This window comes from Chiloscyllium plagiosum, unplaced genomic scaffold (genome assembly GCF_037043375.1).
Source record: "Chiloscyllium plagiosum isolate Xiang-an unplaced genomic scaffold, Cpla_swu_hap1 HiC_scaffold_2, whole genome shotgun sequence".
Lineage (NCBI taxonomy): Eukaryota > Metazoa > Chordata > Chondrichthyes > Orectolobiformes > Hemiscylliidae > Chiloscyllium > Chiloscyllium plagiosum.
Window position 1 is genome coordinate 149,362,624 of NW_028270140.1, and position 23,785 is coordinate 149,386,408.

A 23,785-nucleotide genomic window follows, 5' to 3' on the forward strand; every position below is an offset into this window, starting at 1 on the left:
AATAATAGGAGTCTAGAAAATTGAATAAGAGATGAATAAATACTTTGCATTAATTTTCATTGGAGAAGAAAACCTTTCAAAATTACCAAATAATAAATGAGTAAAAGGAAGAGAGGAAATAAAAGTAATAACTATCATGAGTCTTATGAAAGTGGCTGAAGACTGATAAGTTCTCTGGATCTGAAGGGATGCATCCAAGGATGTTAAAAGGAGTAGCTACAGAGAAGATTGATGCCCTGGTAGTAACCTTCCAAGGATCTTTGGATTTTGGGCATGTCCCAGAAGATTGGGAAAATTGTTAATGCAGCACCTTTTCATGAAAAGGGAAGGAGACCAAAAAGAACTGGTAACTATAAATCTATCGGCTTAACATCAGTTTTTGGGAAATTGTTAAGCGTCCATTTGTAATGTCAGATTGACATTCCTGCCTATCCACACTCTCAAATATAAAAGTTCTACCTCTGCCTTGAAGATATTCAGTTTCAACAATTGTCAGCCCACTGAAAAAAATGTTTGCTTCATCCATATGTTAAATGGGTAGTCCTTGTTTTCTTGAACTGTGATTCCTCGTTCTGGATTGTACTGCAGGATGAAATGCTCTTTGCAGAAAACCTGTCCAGATTCCTCAGCATCTTGCATATTATGAGTTGAGGTCAAATTAAGTGAAACCTATTCATTTTTGATTCTGGGGAGCTTTATTGGTTTATATAACCTAATTGTACGTCAGTATTCACATGGCTATTTAAACTTTTTCTTTTTAAAACTGCTAGTTTACAGTCAAACTGCAACCTAATTGGTTTTATTTTTCTGTCTTAATGATGAAAATACCAGTTGTGCTAGATGTTCTAGAAATGTAGAAATATAATGGTGGTGTAAGGATCCGTATAGTGTGGAAACAGACCATTTTGACCCAACAAGTCCACACTGACCATGCAAAGAGTATCTCACTCAGACCCTTTCCCTTAACCAATTATTTACATTTCCCCCAATACACCTAACCTGTACATCCCTGAAGACTGTGGGCAATTTAACATAGTTGTTTCACGTAACCTGCACAACTTCAGACTCTGAGGTGGAAACTGGAGCACCCAGAGGAAACTAACACAGGCAAAGGACGAATGTGAAAACTGCACACAGTTGCCTGAGACTGGAATTGAATCTGGGTCCATGGCGCTGAGAGACAACAATGCTAACCACTGAGCCGCTGTGGCTAGTTGGGCCAAAGTGGCCTGTTTCCACACTATAGGGACTCTGTGAATTCTACAAAAACATGAAAAAATAAGTGAGATTATACAAGACAATTTTTATTTTATCAATTTTGGTTTGGATCTGTGAACTGGGAATTGTAAGCTGAAGATGACCTTTGGACTTTGGGAAGCAATTTGTAATAGAAGAAAATGAAGCAGCCAACTGAGCTTTAGTTTGTTTGTGAGGTTAGCTGCAGGCTGATTCTTGGTTAAAAAGGCATTGACCCTGAGAATGGGAATTTTGTTTAAACAGCAGAAGTTGGCTATTAATGAGGTCAGAACCTGGGAATTGGTTTCAGCAAGTCTGGGAGAGACCCTATATTCAAGCAGATTACAGATGTTGAATGCTAATTGAGGTCCCTGGAAAAATGGTCAGTCTGTCAGTGAGAGATTAGGGTTGGAATTGGTTTAAACGCTTTTGGTTGCTGATGACGCAACGTAAAAATTTTTGAAAGCTCCCTGCCTAACCTTCCTTAACAGTTTTTGGAAGACCAGAATAAAAAGCTGAGTTGGAAGTATTGCTACATTTTTACCTGAGTGAACTGAAAAGGTGACCCTGATCAGTATCTTCAGAAAAGTAATCAAGGAGTCTTGTGGAGCAATGCACTGTGAAAAGCATTTTAAGTAATCTGACTAGTTTTGTTTGTTACTTACATTTTTCTCTTTACTGTGTGTTTCTCAGTCTGTCTGTCTTGTGTGAATAGGGACTGTAAACAAACGCTTTAGGTTTAAAGTATAGACATTAATAAGATTAATGTTTAATTTTTCCTTTGCTAAAGTTAGCATATATTTAATACATTTTAAGTTTCATGTTTTATGATACAAAACTGGTGTTGAGAAATAATCATTTGCAATGTCTGGTTATTCAAAAGTCTGGTTTAGAAACACTGGAGTGTTGTTAAAGCTGTTTGAAGATTGTGATTTTACTGTGTCACGAATGCAGAGGAAGAAATGCTAGTTGTTGGGCAAAGAGAAAGAGCACTCTACCATAATTTACATTTCTATGTTACCTGTAAAGTAGTGAAACATTTGAAGTCATTTCACTGGAGCTTTATTTAAGAAAATTGATTTTTTAGTGAGGAGCTATTAAAACCGATATTCGTCTAAAATCTTGGTCATCAGGAAGTCTTAGGTGGAGGAAAAGGTGGAAATACAAGAGGATGGAATTGCTGAACTGAACTCCTGGACAGCTGAAAGTGTGGCTGTCAGGAGGGGAGAAGGAAAATGGGGGATATTAAGCAGTGAAAGTTGGATGAATGTTAGTTTGAACAAAGTTGTTGAGATAGGAGTGAGACCATGGAGCAATTTAAGCATGACCATTCCAAATTTGAGGTGCCGTGGGAGGTTTTATATTCTGCAATGTGAACATAGTTTGTGCATTCCTAAATACCCTTGAAAAGGATGGTGAGTTGCTTCCTTGGATCAGATCATTGAATATAGGCATGGCAAGTGAACAGGACTTCATGAGAGTCAAGATGCAGGCAGTAGGGTTTTGAATGAACAGATTATGGGTGTTAGAAGAGCCTTCAGGCATGAGAAATTAGGGCAGTTGCGTGAGTAGTCCGTAATGTTCCATCAATGAATTAGCTAATCTAACAATCAAAAGCATAGCAATTGCTTTGTGAAATGGAATACATGTCACTTTCAAATTTTAACCATGTTCAAACTTTGAACAAAGCATGCTTATTTTTGAGTGTATTAATGACTGAATGCTGTATGCCAAGTTGCTCAGCACCCTGCGAAGTAAAACCAATCTCAAGCTATCGTTACTACTCAGGAAATCAACAGGTGTCATGCTGTTTTTTGTCACAGATCAGTGACAAATACTCTTTTGTGGTGTTGTCATTATTATGTTCACTGAACTAAACTTAGTTTTGACTTGAAATAAATGTTAAGAATAACTAAGGAAATGCTGAAAATGCATACTGACATGCTGCAAGAAGCTTGATTTATGACAAATATTAATTTTACACTTCATAATAGTTTCTTTGACTATCAGTGCAGCGTGAAAATTAGAATGTTTAAGGGTTTGCAGTTGCATGACTCAATAACAGTCTGGTTGTTCTTTCAGATGACATCTTAAACCGAAGTGGATATAAAATATTCTTTGACACCACTTCTCTGGTGCTTAATCGGTTTTTGAAATACCAGTTTAGGTGTGGGCATTATCACATTCTAAAGTCGCATAGTCATTCAACACAGAAACAGACCCTATGGCCAACCATGCTGATGATGATCCCAAACTAAACGAGTCTCACCTACATGCACTTGGCCCATATCTTCCTCCCCCTAACATTTCTTATTCATTCTGTGCTGTACACGTCTATGACTCTATGACTCATCCAAATGTGTTTCAAATATTTGTAACTGTATCTGGATCCACCGTTTCCTCAGGAAGTTAATTCCACATACGAACACTCTGCTTTATGAAAAATACTCTGGAAACTTCCTGTGTTCAAATTGGCTGCTGTGATACTTGCATTATAGCAGTGCTTGCATTTCAACTAGGATTTGATTGAAGTGATTCAAGATATTAGAGTTATAGAGATGTACAGCATGGAAATAGACCCTTTGGTCCAACCTGTCCTTGCCGATCAGATATCCCAACCCAATCTAGTCCCACCTGCCAGCACCCAGCCTATATCCCTCCAAACCCTTCCTATTCATATACCCATCCAAATGCCTCTTAAATGTTGCAATTGTAATGTTGCAATTGTACCAGCCTCCACCACATCCTCTGGCAGCTCATTCCATACATGTACCACCTTCTGCGTGAAAAAGTTGCCCCTTAGGTCGCTTTTATATCTTTCCCCTCTCACCCTAAACCTATGCCCTCTAGTTCTGGACTCCCCGTCCCCAGGGAAAAGACTTTGCCTATTTATCCTATCCATGCCCCTCATAATTTTGTAAAGCTCTATAAGGTCACCCCTCAGCCTCCGACGCTCCAGGGAAAACAGCCCCAGCCTGTTCAGCCTCTCCCTGTCGCTCAGATCCTCCAACCCTTGCAACATCCTTGTGAATCTTTTCTGAACCCTTTCAAGTTTCACAACATCTTTCCGATAGGAAGGAAACCAGAATTGCACGCAATATTCCAATAATGGCCTAACCAATGTTTTGTACAGCCGCAACATGACCTCCCAACTCCTGTACTCAATACTCTGACCAATAAAGGAAGGCATACCAAACGCCGCCTTCACTATCCTATCTACCTGCAACTCCACTTTCAAGGAGATATAAACCTGCACTCCAAGGTCTCTTTGTTCAGCAACCATAAGTCCTGCTAAGATTTGCTTTCCCAAAATGCAGCACCTCGCATTTATCCAACTGCCACTTCTCAGCCCATTGGCCCATCTGGTCCAGATCCTGTTGTAATCTGAGGTAACCCTCTTCGCTGTCCACTACACCTCCAATTTTGGTGCCATCTGCAAACTTACTAACTGTACCTCTTATGCTCGCATCTAAATCATTTATGTAAATGACAAAAAGTAGAGGGCCCAACACTGATCCTTGTGGCACTCCACTGTCTCAGGCCTTCAGTCTGAAAAACAACCCTCCACCACCACCCTCTGTCTTCTATCTTTAAGCCAGTTCTGTATCTAAATGGCTCGTTCTCCCTGTATTCCATGAGATCTAACCTTGTTAATCAGTCTCCCATGGGGAACCTTGTCAAATGCCTTACTGAAATCCATGTAGATCACATCTACTGCTCTGCCCTCATCAATCGTCTTTGTTACTTCTTCAAAAAACTCAATCAAGTTTGAGAGAGATGATTTCCCACACACCAAAGCCATGTTGACTATCCCTAATCAGTCCTTGCCTTTCCAAATACATGTACATCCTGTCCCTCAGGATTCGCTCCAACAACTTGCCCACCACTGAGGTCAGGCTCACCGGTCTATAGTTCCCTGGCTTGTCTTTACCACCCTTCTTAAACAGTGACACTACATTTGCCAACCTCCAGTCTTCCGGCACCTCACCTGTGACTATCAATGATATAAATATCTCAGCAAGAGGCTCAGAAATCACTTCTCTAGCTTCCCATAGAGTTCTCGGGTACACCTGATCAGGTCCTGGGGATTTATCTACCTTTAACCGTTTCAAGACATCCAGCACTTCCTCCTCTGTAATATGGACATTTTGCAAGATCTCATCATTTATTACCCTACAGTCTATATCTTCCATATCCTTTTCTACAGTAAATACCGATGCAAAATATTCATTTAGTATCTCCCCCATTTTCTGTGGCTCCACACAAAGGCCGCCTTGCTGATCTTTGAGGGGCCCTATTCTCTCCCTAGTTAACCTTTTGTCCTTAATATATTTGTAAAAACCCTTTGAATTCTCCTTAATTCTATTTGCCAAAGCTATCTCATGTCCCCGTTTTGCCCTCCTGATTTCCCTCGTAAGAATACTCCTACTTTCTTTGTATTCTTCTCAGGATTCACTCGATCTATCCTGTCTATACCTGACACATGCTTCCTTCTTTTTCTTAACCAAACCCTCAATTTCTTTAGTCATCCAGCATTCCCTATACCCAGCATTCCCTATACCTACCAGCCTTCCCTTTCACCCTGAACGGAATATACTTTCTCTGGATTCTTGTTATCTCATTTCTGAAGGCTTCCCATTTTCCAGCCGTCCCTTTACCTGCAAACGTCTGCCTACAATCAGCTTTCAAAGTTCTTGCCTAATACTGTCAAAATTGGCCCTTCCCCAATTTAGAACTTCAACTTTTAGATCTAGTCTATCCTTTTCCATCACTCTCTTAAATGTAATAGAATTATGGTCACTGGCCCCAAAGTGCTCCCCCACTGACACCTTAGTCACCTGCCCTGCCTTGTTTCCCAAGAGTAGGTCAAGTGTTTCACCTTCTCTAGTAGGTACATCCACATACTGAATCAGAAAGTTGTCTTGCACACATTTAAGAAATTCCTCTCCATCTAAACCTTTAACACTATGGCAGTCCCAGTCGATGTTTGGAAAGTTAAAATCCCCTACCATAACCACCCTATTATTCTTACAGATAGCTGCGATCTCCTTACAAGTTTGTTTCTCAATTTCCCTCTGACTATTTGGGGGTCTATAAATACAATCCCAATTAGGTGATCATCCCTTTCTTATTTCTCCCCCCGCTCCCCCCCCCCCCCCCCCGCGCACTCCCCCCCCCCCCCCCCCCCCCCCCCCCCCCCCCGCGCTCTTCCCCCCCCCCCCCCCGCGCTCTTCCCCCCCCCCCCCCCGCTCTTCCCCCCCCCCCCGCTCTTCCTCCCCCCCCCGCGCTCTCTCCCCCCCCCCGCGCTCTCCCCCCCCCCCCCGCGCTCTCTCCCCCCCCCCCCGCTCTCTCCCGGCCCTCGCTCTCTCCCCCCCCCCGCGCGCTCTCCCCCCCCCCCTGCGCGCTCTCCCCCCCCCCCCCCCCCCCCCCCGCGCGCTCTCCCCCCCCCCCGCGCTCTCCCCCCCCGCTCTCTCCCCCCCCGCGCGCTCCCCCCTCCTCCCCCCCCCCCCGCGCTCTCCCCCTCCCCCCCCCCCCCCCCGCGCTCTCCCCCCCCCCCCCGCGCGCTCTCCCCCCCCCCCGCGCGCTCTTCCCCCCCCCCCCCGCGCGCTCTTCCCCCCCCCCCCCGCGCGCTCTCCCCCCCCCCCGCGCGCTCTCCCCCCCCCCCCCGCGCTCTCCCCCCCCCGCGCTCTCCCCCCCCTCGCTCTCCCCCCCCGCGCTCTCCCCCCCCCGCGCTCTCCTCTCCCCCCCCGCGCTCTCCCCCCCCCCCGCTCTCCCCCCCCCCGCTCTCCTCCCCCCCCCCCCGCTCTCTCCCCCCCCCGCTCTCTCCCCCCCCCGCGCTCTCCCCCCCCGCGCTCTCCCCCCCCCCGCGCTCTCCCCCCCCCCCCGCGCTCTCCCCCCCCCCCCCGCGCTCTCCCCCCCCCCCCCGCGCTCTCCCCCCCCCGTGCGCTCCCCCCCCCGCGCGCTCTCCCCCCCCGCGCGCTCTCCCCCCCCCCCCCCGCACTCTCCCCCGCGCTCTCCCCCCCCGCGCGCTCCCCCGCGCTCTCCCCCCCCCCGCGCTCTCCCCCCTCCTCCCCCCCCCGCGCTCTCCCCCTCCCCTCCCCCCCCCGCGCTCTCCCCCTCCCTCCCCCCCCCCCCGCGCTCTCCCCCCTCCCTCCCCCCCCCCCCCCCGCGCTCTCCCCCTCCCTCCCCCCCCGCGCTCTCCCCTCCCTCCCCCCCCCGCGCTCTCCCCCTCCCCCCCCCCCCCCGCGCTCTCCCCTCCCCCCCCGCGCTCTCCCCCCCCCGCGCTCTCCCCCCCCCCCGCGCTCTCCCCCCCCGCGCTCTTTCCCCCCCCACGCTCCCCCCCCCCCCCACGCTCTTCCCCCCCCCCCCGCGCTCTCCCCCCCCCCCCCCCGCGCTCTCCCCCCCCCCCCCCGCGCTCTCCCCCCCCCCCGCGCTCTCCCCCCCCCCGCGCTCTCTCCCCCCCCCCCCCCGCGCTCTCCCCCCCCCCGCGCTCTCTCCCCCCCCCCGCGCTCCTCTCCCCCCCCCCCCGCGCTCTCTCCCCCCCCCGCGCTCTCTCCCCCCCCCGCGCTCTCTCCCCCCCCCCGCGCTCTCTCCCCCCCCCGCGCTCTCCCCCCCCCCCCCGCGCTCTCCCCCCCCCCCGCGCTCCTCCCCCCCCCCCGCGCTCTCCCCCCCCCCCGCGCTCTCCCCCCCCCGCGCTCTCTCCCCCCCCCGCGCTCTCCCCCCCCCCCCCCGCGCTCCCCCCCGCGCTTCCCCCCCCCCCCGCGCTCCCCCCCCCCCCCGCGCTCCCCCCCCCCCGCGCTCTCCCCCCCCGCTCTTCCTTCCCCCCGCTCTTCCCCCCCCCCCTCTCTTCCCCCCCCGCTCTTCCCCCCCCCCCGCGCTCTTCCCCCCCCCCCGCGCTCTTCCCCCCCCCCCCCCGCGCTCTCCCCCCCGCTCTTCCTTCCCCCCCCCCGCTCTTCCCCCCCCCGCTCTCTTCCCCCCCCCCGCTCTTCCCCCCCCCCGCGCTCTTCCCCCCCCCCCGCGCTCTCCCCCCCCCCCCCGCTCTTCCCCCCCCCGCGCTCTTCCCCCCCCCCCCCGCGCTCTTCCCCCCCCCCCCGCGCTCTTCCCCCCCCCCGCGCTCTTCCCCCCCCCCCCGCGCTCTCCCCCCCCCCCCCGCGCTCTTCCCCCCCCCCCCGCGCTCTCCCCCCCCCCCCCGCGCTCTTCCCCCCCCCCGCACTCCCCCCCCCCCCTTCTCCCCCCCCCGCACTCCCCCCCCCCCCCCCCCGCGCTCTCCCCTTCCCCCCTCCTGCGCTCTCCCCTTCCCTCCCTCCCACGTGCTCTACCCACCCCCCCCCCCGCGCTCCCCCCCCCCCCCGCGCTCTCCCCCCCGCTCTTCCTTCCCCCCCGCTCTTCCCCCCCCCCTCTCTTCCCCCCCCGCTCTTCCCCCCCCCCCCGCGCTCTTCCCCCCCCCCCGCGCTCTTCCCCCCCCCCCCCGCGCTCTCCCCCCCCGCTCTTCCTTCCCCCCCCCGCTCTCCCCCCCCCCGCTCTCTTCCCCCCCCGCTCTTCCCCCCCCCGCGCTCTTCCCCCCCCCGCGCTCTCCCCCCCCCCCGCTCTTCCCCCCCCCCCCCGCGCTCTTCCCCCCCCCCGCGCTCTTCCCCCCCCCCGCGCTCTTCCCCCCCCCGCGCTCTTCCCCCCCCCGCGCTCTTCCCCCCCCCCCCCCCGCGCTCTTCCCCCCCCCCGCACTCCCCCCCCTTCTCCCCCCCCCCCGCACTCCCCCCCCCCCCCCCCCCCCGCGCTCTCCCCTTCCCCCCCTCCTGCGCTCTCCCCTTCCCTCCCTCCCACGTGCTCTACCCACCCCCTCCCGCGCGCTCCCCCCCCTCCCACTCTATCCTCACCATGTGCTTCCTTTGTCTGCTCTTCTCTTCTTTTTAACAGCTGTTGTTTTGACTTTTTTTTCCAAAGTTCCAAAACAATGCAACAGCATATGAAACAGTAATTGCTGCTCCTGGAATTCGAGGAAATCACCTCCACCCTAAAATACCTCAAAAAAAAGGAGCAGCTCTTGCAGCCAGAAATTTTTCCCGTCCTCCATCTTGGATTACCCAGAATCCTTTGAGAAGTTTTAAAGTAATCATAGAATTCTGCATCATAAGGTGCAATATAGTATCTATATTGTAAATTAGTTAATTGTGAATTTTCTTTGAAATTTTAGAGATCAGACCCACAGTTTCTTGCCCAGTTCTACTACGCAGATGAAGAGCTAAATCAGGTTGCAGCTGAATTGGATAACTTAGATGGACGTAAAGACCCGCAAAGATGTACACTGCTGGTCAACCAGTTTCGTTCCTGCCAGGTAACTGTGGCAATTGCACAAGCATTTGCATTAAAGTATGTTGCAAATGGGATTATCCATGTTTATTCATAATCGTATAAGTGATATGCAACTTGAAAACAGCACTCCATGACCTGAAAACCCATCAGGTTATTTGGGTGCTGAATCAGATCCTGGCACACCCAGCAGCATTGTAGGAATTTCTTCACACATCCGTCAGGCTTCTCACTATTTTCTCAAGGATAAAAATTGGCATCAAATGCTAGCCTTTAATGTGACACTTTCAAATGTAATGCTTTTTCTAAAGAGTTTTAAAACTGGACTGTTTGAGCAGTGTAATGGCTTGAAATTGTACAAACTAAAACATGTGCAGCAATTATTAGTGGAAATATCATGAAAACTAACTGTGTTGACTTGATAGCCCCACATTCCTCAATGTTTAGTGTATAATTTGATAAATATAAATAGTTTGGTTCATTATACTTGGCATTGTACAAGTTCTCTCTTAGAGTCTGAGTTCAACAATTTCCCCCACCTCCGTTGTAGATTAGGTACAACCTATTAGATTCCAAATATTCCACTTTCTCTGATAGTGGCATGGTGGCTCAGTAGTTAGCACTGCTACCTCACAGTACGAGGGACCCGGGTTCAATTCCAGCTTTGGACAACTGTCTGTGTGGAGTTTGCACGTTCTCCCCATGGGTCTGCATGGGTTTCCTCCAGGTGGTCTGGTTTCCTCCCACAGTCCAAAAATGTGTAGGTGAGATGGATTGGCCAAAGCTAAATTGCCCATAGTGTTCAGGGGTGTGTTAGTTAGGGGAATGGGTTTGGGTGGGACCCTTTTCAGAGGGTCGGTGTGGAGTTGTTGGACTAAAGGGCCTGTTTCCACACTGTAGGGATACTGTGATCTTTCAACGTGTTTCATTGGTCCCAATGTGAATCATGACTACTTGTTTACTCTTTACCACCACCGCCAGCTCCCCTCCCCAGAATTCTGTGTAGCTATTCAGTGACGTAGTTGACACTGGACCTAATGAGAGGGAAACACACATTCCGGAAATATCATCTGCATTCACAGAAAATCCTGCTTGTACCCTTCACTATTGAAACCGTACCATTATAGTTTCTCTACTTTGTCTGCTCTCCCCCCCCCCCCCCCCCCCCCCACCACCCCCTCCCTCCTTGTTCAGGTGGGTTTTCACTGCATTCACTATAAGGACTGTTACTCTTACCATTTTTCAATACAAAAACTTTTGAAGTGAAATGCATTCCAAGGCTTGTCTGCCTTTCTCCCTTTTCCACCTGATGGTCATTCGTTCTCTCCCTGACTGCCTTTGCTTACACTGGGTGGTAACCGCATCTAAAAATGTGCTATCCAGCTAACTCCTGATGTTGCAGTTGCACTGCAGTGCCTCCAGCTCACATTCCAAGGCCAAAACTTGGTCCTCAAACTAGTCATACTGGTAGCGTCTCCTCCATCATTGCAACTGCCAGAGGCATCTAGGTTTTCTATATACTGCAGGCTGTGCAACAAAAGAGACCGAACTCCCATGCTCACCTGCAGATAAAAATAAGCTGGAGCCCTAAACATAAGATGAATAGAAAGTTAAAGTTTTCTTCTACAAAGAAGCTGGGACTTTTCCCTTTCCTTATTTCACTTTAAAGTGAACAAAAGCAACCTGCCTTCCAATTGCCTGACTGTTTTTCATTAATTTCAGTTTGCTTGGTCAAACTAGTTATCTTCAGCTCTGACTAATCTGTAGACTTGAAAAATCTTATCCGTATTTTTTCCTGAGTCCCACTTGGGTCTACACTCCATGTCCACTTCACAGTGATGCTGACATACTTCACACTGCTTCCAGTCTTCTTCAAGATAAGGTGTCTTTTTATTCAACATAATTGAAAACTCTTTCTATTTGGCATTAAATATGATGGTGTAGTGATTTAGTGGATTAGTAATCTAGCAGGATTAATGATGCAGAAACATGGGTTCAAATCATCTAACTGGGACAGCTGGAGAATTTAAATACAATTAATCAAATTAAATCTATAATTAAAACGAATTGGTAGTTGGAAAAGCCCATTTGGATCATTTTTTTGGAAGATATCTGCCTGAGCAAGTCTAATATGATTCAGGCCCATGGCTCTGTGAATGACTTAAACTCCCCTCTGAAATTGCCTCATAAACAATTGCATCGAGATGGGTCATAAATACTCATATGATGTTCATATCCCATGAATGTATTTTTTAATTAATTTGTGTGGCTCAGCTTTGAAACAGATGAAAGCTTCTGTTCTATGCCTATTGGTGCAGGAATACCACACTATTTTAGACTGTTCCTGTGCAAACCTCAAGTAGACTAGGTGGGGAATTAATTTAAATGCCATATGGTTTGAAATTCCACCAACCCAACATAGCTAACTGGTTAGTAAGTCATGGTTTGGATTTCTGCCAAGTTTCTGCAACTCAAGCAGTTAACTTTAATGCAATCACCATTTCTTTTCATCGATCAATGTGTGAATTTGTTTCTGAAGTGAGCCATTAATTTTTTTTTAACTGTACATTGACACTTGGATGTTTGCACAGTGGGCTCTGATACTGTTTGAATGCTAACTAGGATCTAGCTAAAAACCTATGCATAATTTATTTTAGAATTTGAATATGTCTTGCTTTTACAGAATTATATGGTGATTTGATTTCAATTGTTTGTGACTTTTGATTTTCTTGAAGCTTGGGCATACTGATATTAGTACTATCCATGGTAATAGCAAGTAGGAACAATAAATTAATTTTGACAGCATAGGCTCATTTCTGACGTTAGTGTGAAGGTCCTATCTTTTCAACCTCTCCCTTCATCGGAGGCATGGTGACTCTCGAGTTAAATTTAGCACCAGCCTCTCACTCTGGTGCTGTCTCTCTCGCTCTCTGCCCCTTCAAGGAGAGAGCAGCACTGTAATCTGGTAGGACTATGATGATCTTTTTACCTTACCTCTTTGGTCAGGAGTCCACTCCTTTTTCCATTTCATCAGTCTCCAATATTCTGCTTTCATCTGGACTCCTCTGTCTGCTCTCTTATCTGTCCTTGATCTCCTTTTCTGAGTGGCAGCCAGCAGAGTAATGCAGGGATCATGCTTAGACCCCATCTATTCCCCCCAAGCTGGGTGGAAGGGTAAACTGTGTGGAGGTTGCACAGATCTTTTCAGTGTACTTTGACAGATGGAGAGAGTGCAGGACAAATGCATAGCAAATCAAGTATGATGTGAATAAATCTGAGGTTATCTACTTTGGTAGTAAAAACAGGAAGGCAGGTTATTATCTGACTAGCGATTAAATTAGGAAAGGGGAGGTGCAAAAAGAATCTATACACCAGTCACTGAAAGTAAACATGCAATTACAGCAGGTGGCAAAGAAGGCGAGTGGTATGTTGGCCTTCAAAGTGGCAAGATTGAATACAGAAACAGGACTATGTTGCTGAAATTGTACAAGGCCTGGTAGATTGTGTGCAGTATTGCTCTCCAATCTGAAGTATAGTTTGGCTATGGAGGGAATCCATTGCTGAATCTATCCAATTCTGTCTTCCAAATACTCTGCTATTAACTCGTTTTTTTATATATAATGGACTGTAGCTTTTTGAGAGTAGTTGCCTCAGTCCAACTCATCTGTACCTCTGAGACATCCCAATCTGACCTAGTCCCATTTGCCAACATTTTGCCCATATCCCTCTAAACCCTTCCTATTCATATCACTATCTAGATGCCTTTTAAATGTTGTAACTGTACTTGCCTCTACCACTTCCTTCGGCAGTTCTTGCTATACAGGCACCGTCCCTCAGCTCCTTTTTAAATCTTTCCACTCTTTTTTAGACTCCCATACTGTAGAAAAAGATCTTGGCTTTTCACCCTATCCATTTTATACACCTCTAGCCTTCGATGCTCCAGGGGAAAATCCCCCAGCCTATTCAGCCGCTCTCTATAACTCCCACACCCTCTCAAGTTTAACAACATCCTCCCTTTCGAAGGGTGACCACAATTTCAAGAAGAGATCAAAGGCAGATAAAAGACCATAGGAAGGGGTCTAGGTGAAGGTAGAGTATTGGACACAGGTGAAAGGTCCATGGCAAAGGCTACCAGACTGGTAGCTGGAATGATAGAACTGACTTATGAAGAGACTGCGTCAGTTAGGACCTCATTCATTTGAGTTTAAAAGAATTGGCATGAGGTGGGGTGGCAGGGAGACTCTCATTGAAACCTTTAACATTCCAACAGGCCTCAACAGAGTAGGTGCAGGAAGGATGTTTCCAATGGCCAGGGGGTCACAATCTAAGAATACAGTGTACGCCATTTAGGACGGAGATAAGGAGAAATTTCTTCACCCAGACACTGGTGAGCCTGTGAAATTCTCTGCCACACAGTTGTTAAGGCCAAAGTATTAAACGTTTTCCAGAAGGAGTTGGATATAGTTCTTGGGCTAAATAGATCAATGGGTATGGGGAGAAAGTGGGAATAGGATACTGAGATGAATGATCAGCCATGATCATATTGAATGGCAGGTCTTGACCCTGGTCTCAAATTTTGCCACTTCTGTTTCCCAGTCTGATTGAGGGAAGTCTGCCCACCACCTCAAATTTGTCACTCCCATGAAAGGAGTTTTGTAGGTCATTTGGAGACTTTCAGGGTGAATCCACCCATTGCCCCAGTGTATTTTGAACATTTTGATACCTCAAATACCTTTCTTCATATTTCATGAAATCTCTCCTCACCCTAAACAAATGCATTTTGGATAGTTAACTTTGTGGTCTGAAAATTGGAAAATTATAAACCAAGTGGAACTGTTAAAGGATTCCAACCGTTGTGCAAAATCCCTCAGCACAATTCCTACCTCCATTCCTCTAGCAATGATTTGAACAACTCAACCTTCATGTATTTGCACTGTATTTTTTTCTACTTGCACTTCATCATGGAATCATTGAATTCCTACAGTGCGAAAAAACACCATTCTGCCCTAAGAGTCTACACTGGCCCTCCTAAGGGCATTCCCCCCCTTAAAACCCTACCCCGTAATCCCAAATACCCATATTTACCATGGTTAATTCAGTTAACCTGCACATCCTTGAACACAGCTGAAAATTTGGAATGGCCACTTTTCTCACCTGCACATCTTTGGATTGTGGGAATAACCTGGTGAAAACCCACATAATTGCAGGGTGTGCAAACTCCACACCCAAGGCTGAAATCGCATCCAGGTCTCTGGCACTGTGAGGCAGCAGTGCTAATCACTGAGCTACTGTAGCACCCTGGAATCAAAGAATGAAAATACAGTCATAACTGCTTTTCCTGATTCACTTTCTAATCACACATAGCAGAAATTCCACAAGTTTGCATTTTACATTGATATAATTAAGGAGGTTTTGGTAGAGTGTTAAAGAAAAACTGCCTCTACTGGCAAGAAGAGCAGTAACTGGAGAATTCTGATCTAAGGTTGCTGTCAAAAAGGGAATTTTGAGTTTTTAATCCACAACAACAGTTGGGATTTATATAGCTGCTTTGTAATGGAAGCTGCTTCATAACACTAGAAAGCAAAATGATGTTGAACCACACAGTAAGGGCATCCTCAAAAAACGCTGGTGTTAAGGAAAGCAAGATCAAGAGGTGGAGTGATGTAAGAGATTGTGCTCCAGAACTTGGGTCCAAGGCAACTAAAGATACTGCTGCCTGTGGTAGAGCAATTAAGATTGGGCATGCTCGCGGTCAAAATTGGAGGAGCACAAACATCTAGCAAGGTGGTGGAACTGGAGGAGATGGAAGAGGTTCAGAGCTGCAATACCATTGAGGGATTTAAAGCCATAATAAGAATTTTAGAAACAAGTTCAATTATATTGATCAAGAGCCACTGTGGAGCTGAGGCAAATGAAATTGGGAAATAGCACTTGGCCTAGGTTAAGATCAAGGCAGCAGAATTTTAGATGCTTTAAGTTTACAGAAGGTTCAGTATGGGAAACGAGCCAGGATTGAGTTGGAGTAGTCGTGTCTTAAGGTATCAAAGACAAAACTGAGAGCTTCAGGAGAAACTGAGTTATTGCATGGCCTAAATCAGGTATTATTATGGAGGAGATAATCTGTGATGGAACAAATAAGACCAGGAGCTCATTCTGGGGGATAATGTAAGACCAGATTGCGAATGGTCTGATTCAGTCCCAGACTGTTGGCAGCAAGATGGATGGGGAGGAGAGCTAGACTAATGGTATGAAAGGAGGAAGAAAAGGTAATGACTCGAATTGAGACAAAATTAGAACTGGTTGAGAGCAGCCTTATTCAGCTGGCTTACGATGGAGAGAAGCATAGTGTGGATAACATGTCAAAGGCTGAAGACGGGCTGAAATGGTTATAGAGGGATAGCTTATGTTGTTCTCAGTTACTTGATGTCATTTGTGATTTTAAGTTGTTCTGGTACTGGAAGGCTGGAATCTTTTGCTATCTAGATTGCAGTGTCAGAAAGTAATGTCTAAGCATGCTCCCTGGCAACTTTGTAAAAGGAATTAACTTTGTATTTGAGCTGATATTTAGAGACCATTATTGTTGTATTTTGCATACATGGCCTTTGCTTCCAAGAATTTGTACAGTATGTAAGCTGCATGGAATACTGATCCCATCCACCAAATTGATCATTCACAAGCTAGTTTTTCCATATTTTCTCCTGATAAGTTTCAGAGAAGAAATCCCTTCCATCTCAATAAGCTAATTGCAGCTGGAGCCCGAGATTTGTATCAAACTCTTCTTTCCATGCCACATGTTGATTTCCCCCTTACTTTTAAGGTGATCTCTACACGTTTGGATAAATGAACCAAGATTTTGCACACAATATATCAGTTATCTCACATGTTCTCTTCTCAACAAATCATCTTTGTTTATTTTTAAAGGTTTAAATCAAAATATTACTACTCCGAGCCTGTTTCAATAATGCTGTATACTTGACTTTGGAGTGTTTTCTAAGAATACCTTATTGAGACAAAATTAACTACCTCCCTGCTTTACATTTCAGACAAAAACATCAATTACGGAGTACAGGATGTGAAATTTTCCAGATGTTTATCACCTCCTAAGATTGCTGCAGTTGAGCAAATACACATTTTATAAAATGTAGACATCTAATTAGGTACTATAGAAATCCATCCCCTTTCACTGTTACCCCACCCCTTTTTTTTCACCCTTTTTTGAAAAGCAACATTAATCCAGTTAACTCCCTACCTACACTTGCATTATATGGCAATGTAAAGATTGGACTCTACCTGTTCAAAATGTTACTGAATAATTGCTGCAGTACTTTGCACCTGCAATGACATTGGTGGTAGACCAAAGGGCTAAAGGGATTAAAGGATATAGGGAGAAAATGGGAACACTGTTGTGACACACCTCTGGAGCAGAGGGACTTTAACTATGGAGACTGTTCCAGAGGCAGGGACATTGCCACTGTGCCCCGATATCCTTGGGTAGAATTTGATGTTGTATGGAATCACTTTCTTCCTTGTTCAGTCTGTCTTTTTATTTGTGATTGCCTTTGTTTGTTTTGTTAATGTTTGCTGAATAAAGATTCTTTTTGCTGTTTTAGTTTAATCCTGTCTTCCCATTACCCTTTTTTGTGCATCATATTCTTCAAAATTACTGTGGTCTACCAGTGCAGTTATAAATACCTATTGGGTTGGCCCATTATTTTTACCACTAGGGTCAAACCATTCATCAGTGAATCGCAGGCCACCAAGTAGTACATAAATCAGAAGGGTACAATTAATAGAAATGTGTCATGTGGATTATTAAAATTTGATGTCCTGCTATTCCATTTTGGAAGCTAATATTTGAGTAACTTCAAAGCAAGATAACATACCTTGGAATGCTCTCTCCCCATCTCTTTTTCAAAAAATTAGGATAATGTGTTAAACATAATCAACCAGATCATGCAGGAATGCATCCCAAATGAACGGGCAAATCGAGATTTCTGTGTCAAATTTCCAGAGGAAATACGGCATGATAATCTGGGAGGACAACTTTGGTTTGGAGCTGAGGTAAGTTGTTTCCAGAAGTTTATCTCTTAGTCATTAAATGTCAATAAAACACTTGCTGACAGTTAATTTTGTTTCTGTATGTACAAGCCAATGTAGTTTGTCTAGAAAATACACACATGTTCAGTATTTGATGGCTAAACCAACAGCTGCCAACAGTTGTGATCACAGGAGTCAAGTGCACGAGTTAGGAGCAGGAATAGACCATGCAACTTGTTGACCATGGCTAGCCTCAGGCTTCAAATACAGTTTTCTGATAGCTGCCAATTTTCTGAGACAAAAAATCTGTCTGTCCCAGTCTTAAAATTAGTCAGTGCAGGGGTAGAGTATTCCCAAGACTTGCAACCCTTCAAGTGAAGAGATTTCTTATTTCAGCCCAGCATGACGGATCCTTAAAGCTTGGGCAGAGTCTTATAATAGATTCCACAGATCCAATGAAGCCAACCTTACCGTCTTCCCATCCAGTCCCTTCAGAATCTGTATTTTTCACTGGGATAGCCTCTGCCCTATAAACTGCAGAGACTACTATTTGTTTCCTATCCATTGGCCAATCTTCTAACAAACTGTTGTGTAATACCTTATCAAATGATTCTGATGTCCAGATAAGCCACATTTAATAGTTCCCGTTTGTATCTTTGTATCATACTAGTTACATCCTCAAAAATGGTATTACACTTGCCAACTTTCAATCTACTTAGGAGCATGCCAGAATCTAAGGTATTGTTGAAAGTCATCACACAATTATTATACCTGCAGCTTTTCTTTGTAGAAGCTTAGGATTAAGACATCATACCCTAGGCATTTGTCCAATTTTAGTCCTTGAGTTACTCCAGTGCTCATTCCTCCACTGATGTTGGTTTTGAAAAAAAACGCAATCCTAAAATGTCCAGTGTTTCATTGCAGTAATAAAACAGTCTTTATTGAAGTGAGCCACAGATGGATTTTTCTCCTGAGTGTTTTTTGTGGTGGATTTTTTTGATGAATCTTTTTCAGTTATCTTTAAATGGTTCCCATTGATTTTTGTGGTGGTGCTTTTCAGTCTACTTACCTATTCAACCTTAGACCATCACCCCGACAGAGCCTAGGACAATTGGATACAGTCTCACAATAGGGGGACCCATATTTAAGACAGAGGAGGAATTTCTTCTCATGGAATTTCTTGACCATAGGGCTGTTGAGGCTGGGTTATTAAGTATGTTCAAGGCTAAGATAGATTTTTAATTTGGAAGTGAATTGAGCGCTATGGGGAAAAGGCAGGAATGTTGAGTATGATATCAGCCTTGATTCATTGGCAGAGCAGACTTAATAGGTTGAATGGCTTAGCCAAAGTCATACAGCATGGAAACAGACCCTTTGGTCCAACTAGGCCATGCCGACCAGGTTCCCAACCAAAATTAGTCCCACCTGCCTGTGTTAAGCTTATATCCCTCAACTTTTCCTGTTCCTGCATATATCCAAATGTCTTTTAAATGTTGTAACTGTACCTGTATCCACCACTTCCTCCAGCAGTTCATTCCACTGTAAAAATGGTGTCCCTCGTGTCCTTTTATAAAACTTTCTCCTCTCACTTTAAAAACGTGCTCCATAATTTTTTTCTGTCCCACCTTAGGGAAACAACACTTGTCATTCACCTTATCTATAAAACTCTATGGCCACTCTTCGATCTCCCACGCTCCAGTGAAAATGTTATAATTCAAACCTTCCAGTCCCAGCAACAGTAAATCTTTTCTGAACCATCTCCAATTCAATAATATCCTTCCTCTAGTAGGGCGACCAGATCTGGACACAGTATTCCAGAATTGGCCTCACCAAAGTCCTGCACAATCTCAACGTGATAACCCAACTCCTATACTCTGTGCTCTGAGCAGTGAAGGCAAGCATGTTAAATGCCTTTTTTAACCACCCTGTCCATTTGTGATGCAAATTTCAAAGAATTATGTATCTGAACCCCTAGGACTCTGTTCTACAACGCTCTCCACGGTCCTACCATTAATTAAAGTCTTGCCCTTGCTTGTTTTACCAAAATGCAATATCTTGCATTTATCCAAATTAAACTCCATCTACCACTCCTCAGCCCATTGACCCAATTGATCAACATCACTTTGTAATCTTGATCAATTGGGTCAATGGGCTGAGTGGTAGATGGAGTTTAATTTGGATAAACACAAGGTATTCTGCTCCTGTGTCATACAGCCTTGTATTTGTGCAATTGGCTTCATTTATTTTGAGACTTTTTGTGATTAGAATATGTTGATTTCAAACTTTATATGGATTTCAGTTATATCATGATCATTAGTGACCAGTGAATCATCAATAAAATTACTTACTAACTCTGTCTCATTATGCAGTATTAGATCTGCATCTTCATCCATTGTCAGCCCCACAATGTATTGCTCTGGTGGAAATTGTCACAAGGACATTGTACAACCTGAACTGCCAGACTGCCCTTGCTGATTTGGTGCAGTCTCCATGAAGGTTCAAGTCCCTTGCTGTTATTAGGTTGTCTTTGGATGCTCCAATGACCTTTTGACTAATTCTGTGTCAACTATGTAACTACTATTAGGCACCTCTAATTTTATTACCACCAGCATTTTCTGACCCTCACTGTTCCAAATCTATGTTCACACTTCTCCCTGATCTTCTAAGCCAAGATCCTTCCTTATCAAAGTCTACTTGTTCTCCTCTTTACTCACACTCCACTCAGACCCACCTGCCCAACTTTGTCCTTATGTATTTTTTTAAATGATATGCCACGTGGAATACTTACAAGTATTGATCACCAAGTGACTCATTGAATGGCAATTCAATGTAACTGTTTATCTGTATTTGCACCACTATCTATCTTCTTGTCAGTGCTTAATGCATTTAGATAGACTGTCATTATTTTCATTTTTTTAACTGCTTTTTCTTGTACCCTATTTCACTGTGGGAAGATGGTATAATGTTAATATGACTGGACTAGGCTAGTACTCTGGGTCATGGGTTTAAATTCCACCATAGCAGCTGGTGGAATGGAAAGTTAATCCAAAAAAACAGGAATTGAAAGTTAGTGTCCTTAATGATGACCCATTGACAGCCTATCATTGTTTTAAAAGCAACAACGAAAAAAATCGGTGAAAAAAATATTATTATAAAAATCTGTCCCTTCCTGTCACAGTCAGTTCACTTAATCCCCTATTGCTACACTGACCTGTGCTTCAACTTTACTATTTGGATTTTTAATTCTCTCCATTTGAATGCTACTTCCACACTCCTCTGTTTTAAGGGCCTATTCATAGCCCCAGTTATATGATTCAGAAAGTATGGTACACATTTCTGGCAGAAAGCTAGTGTTTAACTAAATGGCTGAAATATTTTAAAGGTGACAACAGAATTATGCTGATGAGGATAATGCTGTTCCAAAAAGTGTCTGGATGCAGTGCCACACAACAGACTTGAGGGATGTTTTTGGCTATGGAACAAAGAGACAGTAACAGCCCTGATTTTTAAAAAAAAGCAAATAGGCTCAGGGATAGGAATCAATAGTTAATGAATTTTTTTGGGCTGGAGGGAAGTTTGTAGTGGAGTTCCTCAGGGATCAGTGTTTATACCCTTGCTTTTCCTGATGCATACTAAATAAATGGACCCCGGTATGTCTGATATCCCTGAGGATATTTTCCAGGTTTGCAGGTGATACAAGACTTGGAAGTATTGTAAACAGTGAGGAAGACCACTTGAACGTCAAAGTTGCAGGCAAGTTGGTGGAGCAGTCATAGAGCCAATGAAATTCAAGCAAAGAAATGTAAGGTGATGCGTTTTAGACTTGTAGAGAGTCAGAGCACCACCTCGCCACCCATACTGCTCCCTGCTGAATGAATGCTGAGTACACCTAATTAAAACATTGTCCAACTAGAGTAATAACCATTGAAAATAACTGGCTCTTAATGTAATTCATGAACTGTCAGTGCAGGGTCCCTTAGCCACTAGGACCTAAATATAATGGAAGCTCAGATATTGCTAAATTTGGGGTTTAACAGTAATGGAATATATGGTTATAACCTCACAAATCAAATAACATGTTGTACTCTGGTGACCTGGGATTTCATATTGTTCCCAAATGTATTTCTAGATGGGCAATAACTATTTGATTTTAATGGAGTTGATAGGTGTAAATTTCCCTTCCAGTTCTCCTCCTCCTTTGCCTCTCAATCCTCTTCTAATTATGTTGCCTTGAATTAGTTGATTCCAGTTTTAGAATACAGAACATGTGTTGCATGACATTTTCACAGTTAAGTTGATGATGTATTTTAGTGTGACTAATTTGCTCGACATGTGTCAATCCTAGTAATTATGCACTGATATTTCCGGTTTCCGTCCAGTAGAGAACTAGACTTTGCCTACTGTGGCAATCCAGAAGTACGTAATGCAATGACAGGAACAGGAGTAAACATTCGTTTTAAGATCAGTGCAATATTTGTGCTTATCATGGTATATCATCTGTTCACTTCTTTTAATTTCAGTGTTTAGCTGCCGGTTCAATTATCATGAACCGAGAAATAGAGAGCATGGCAATGCGACCTTTGGCCAAAGACTTAACCCGCAGTTTAGAAGAAGTGCGAAATGTTTTCCGTGACCAGTGCCTGAGAGACTTGAATGTCTACACTGACAAAATGAAGGAGTCCCTCAAACAATTTGATGGCTTGTTTGCAGAATTTGAACTATGGTAACAAATCTTCATAAACACACCCTTTATCAATTTCCGTGTACTAGTTTCTGTGTATGCTGCTATATTTTTTGATGAAATTTGTTTTCCCACACCCCTATTCTAAGTTTTACTCAACTTTAGTGTAAGATGTAAAGTAAGTTATATTTGGGTTGAACAATTTGAGGGAATTGAGGCGATCAGCGAATGCTGTATTTGTGTATAAAGGTATTTAGAAGGTGTTCCTCAAGGTCCATTAACAAAATTTCAAGTGAGTTGTTAATAAAACTAAATGAAACAGCATGAGAGGAACTTGGCTGATGGGTTAAAAACTGCAGAAAGCTTCGGAACAAAGAGATTTAGAAGTGCACGTCCATGATTTACAGAAAGCTGGCATCTAAGTTAGACGGGTAATATAGAAATCAAATGAAAGTTTCACCTTTATTTCAAAGGGAATGGAGTATAAAAACAAATAGAAATTACTGGGAAAGCTCAGCTCTGGCAGCATCCCTGAGGAGAAAGTAGAGTTAACGTTTTGAGCCTAGTGATTCTTCATCAGAACACTAGTCAGTGGAGTCGAAACATTAGCTCTCCTTTCTCCCCACAGATGTTGCCAGACCTCCTGAGTTTCTCCAGCAATTTCTGTTTTTGTCATTGAATGTTGTGACCTGTGTGTTTAAATGCATAATTCTCTAAAACTGAGTTACATGAAAGCTAGAACATTGTGATCTGGAAGACAGAAGGTAGAATGGTGAAGAGATGAAATTACAGAAGCATTTGAGCCTATAATAGATAGAGCTTCAAAGGCATAGAGTAAATGCAGCCTAGGTTCATCAGGATAATTCTAGTGCTTGGAAAATGTATACTTGTAATGGGAAAGTTGTCATAATGGAGGTATTCTGTTGGAATAGCAAATGATAATTATTGTGTTCTGTAAGATTTTATGGGGCAGGAGACAAAGCTATTTCCTCACTTAGTTAGGGTCACCAATTTTAAATTAGCACAGTGAATGGAAAATGAAAATAGGTTATTAATTAGATCAGAAGCTGCCTCAATTATGAAAACCTATTTGGTTCACTGGTGTCTTTCATTGAAGGCGAAACTGCCTTCCTGGCCTGGCTTGGCTTATATGTGACTCCAGAACCACACCAATGTCCTCGCTTTAAAATATCCTTTGAAATGGCCGAGAGTGACATTCAGTTCAATGGCAATTGTGGGGGCTGACAAATATTGGGCTTGCCAGTAAACCTGCATCCAGTGGAAAAAAATGAAGAGAATAACTTTTATCGAATGGAATAGTCTAAAATGCTTCATCAAGAGATTCTTTTATTTGAAAAACAGAAATATTTGAAGCAGAGAAAGATTAAGGGCAATGGGGAGTGAACTGAGCAGTGATATTGTTTTATCCTTTTCCTGTCACAAACATGTTGAGATGAATTGCTTTCTGTTCTGTTGTAAATGTCTAACTCCTGGAAGGACAGTTACCCATTTGCAAACCTTTTGTCA

At 44.9% G+C, this 23,785-nt stretch overlaps 1 protein-coding gene across 2 annotated transcripts in view; it reads left to right on the forward strand.

Moving 5' to 3' along the window:
• The window catches only part of zfyve28 (zinc finger, FYVE domain containing 28), a 225,231-nt gene that overhangs the window by 79,055 nt on the left and 122,391 nt on the right, over nt 1-23,785 (forward strand). For both annotated transcript variants that reach the window (XM_043704078.2, XM_087974545.1), the window contains exons 2-4: nt 9,425-9,565; nt 17,464-17,601; nt 22,098-22,300. In XM_043704078.2, the coding sequence (XP_043560013.2) occupies nt 9,425-9,565; nt 17,464-17,601; nt 22,098-22,300 (482 nt within the window). The remainder of the gene's footprint in view (nt 1-9,424; nt 9,566-17,463; nt 17,602-22,097; nt 22,301-23,785) is intronic.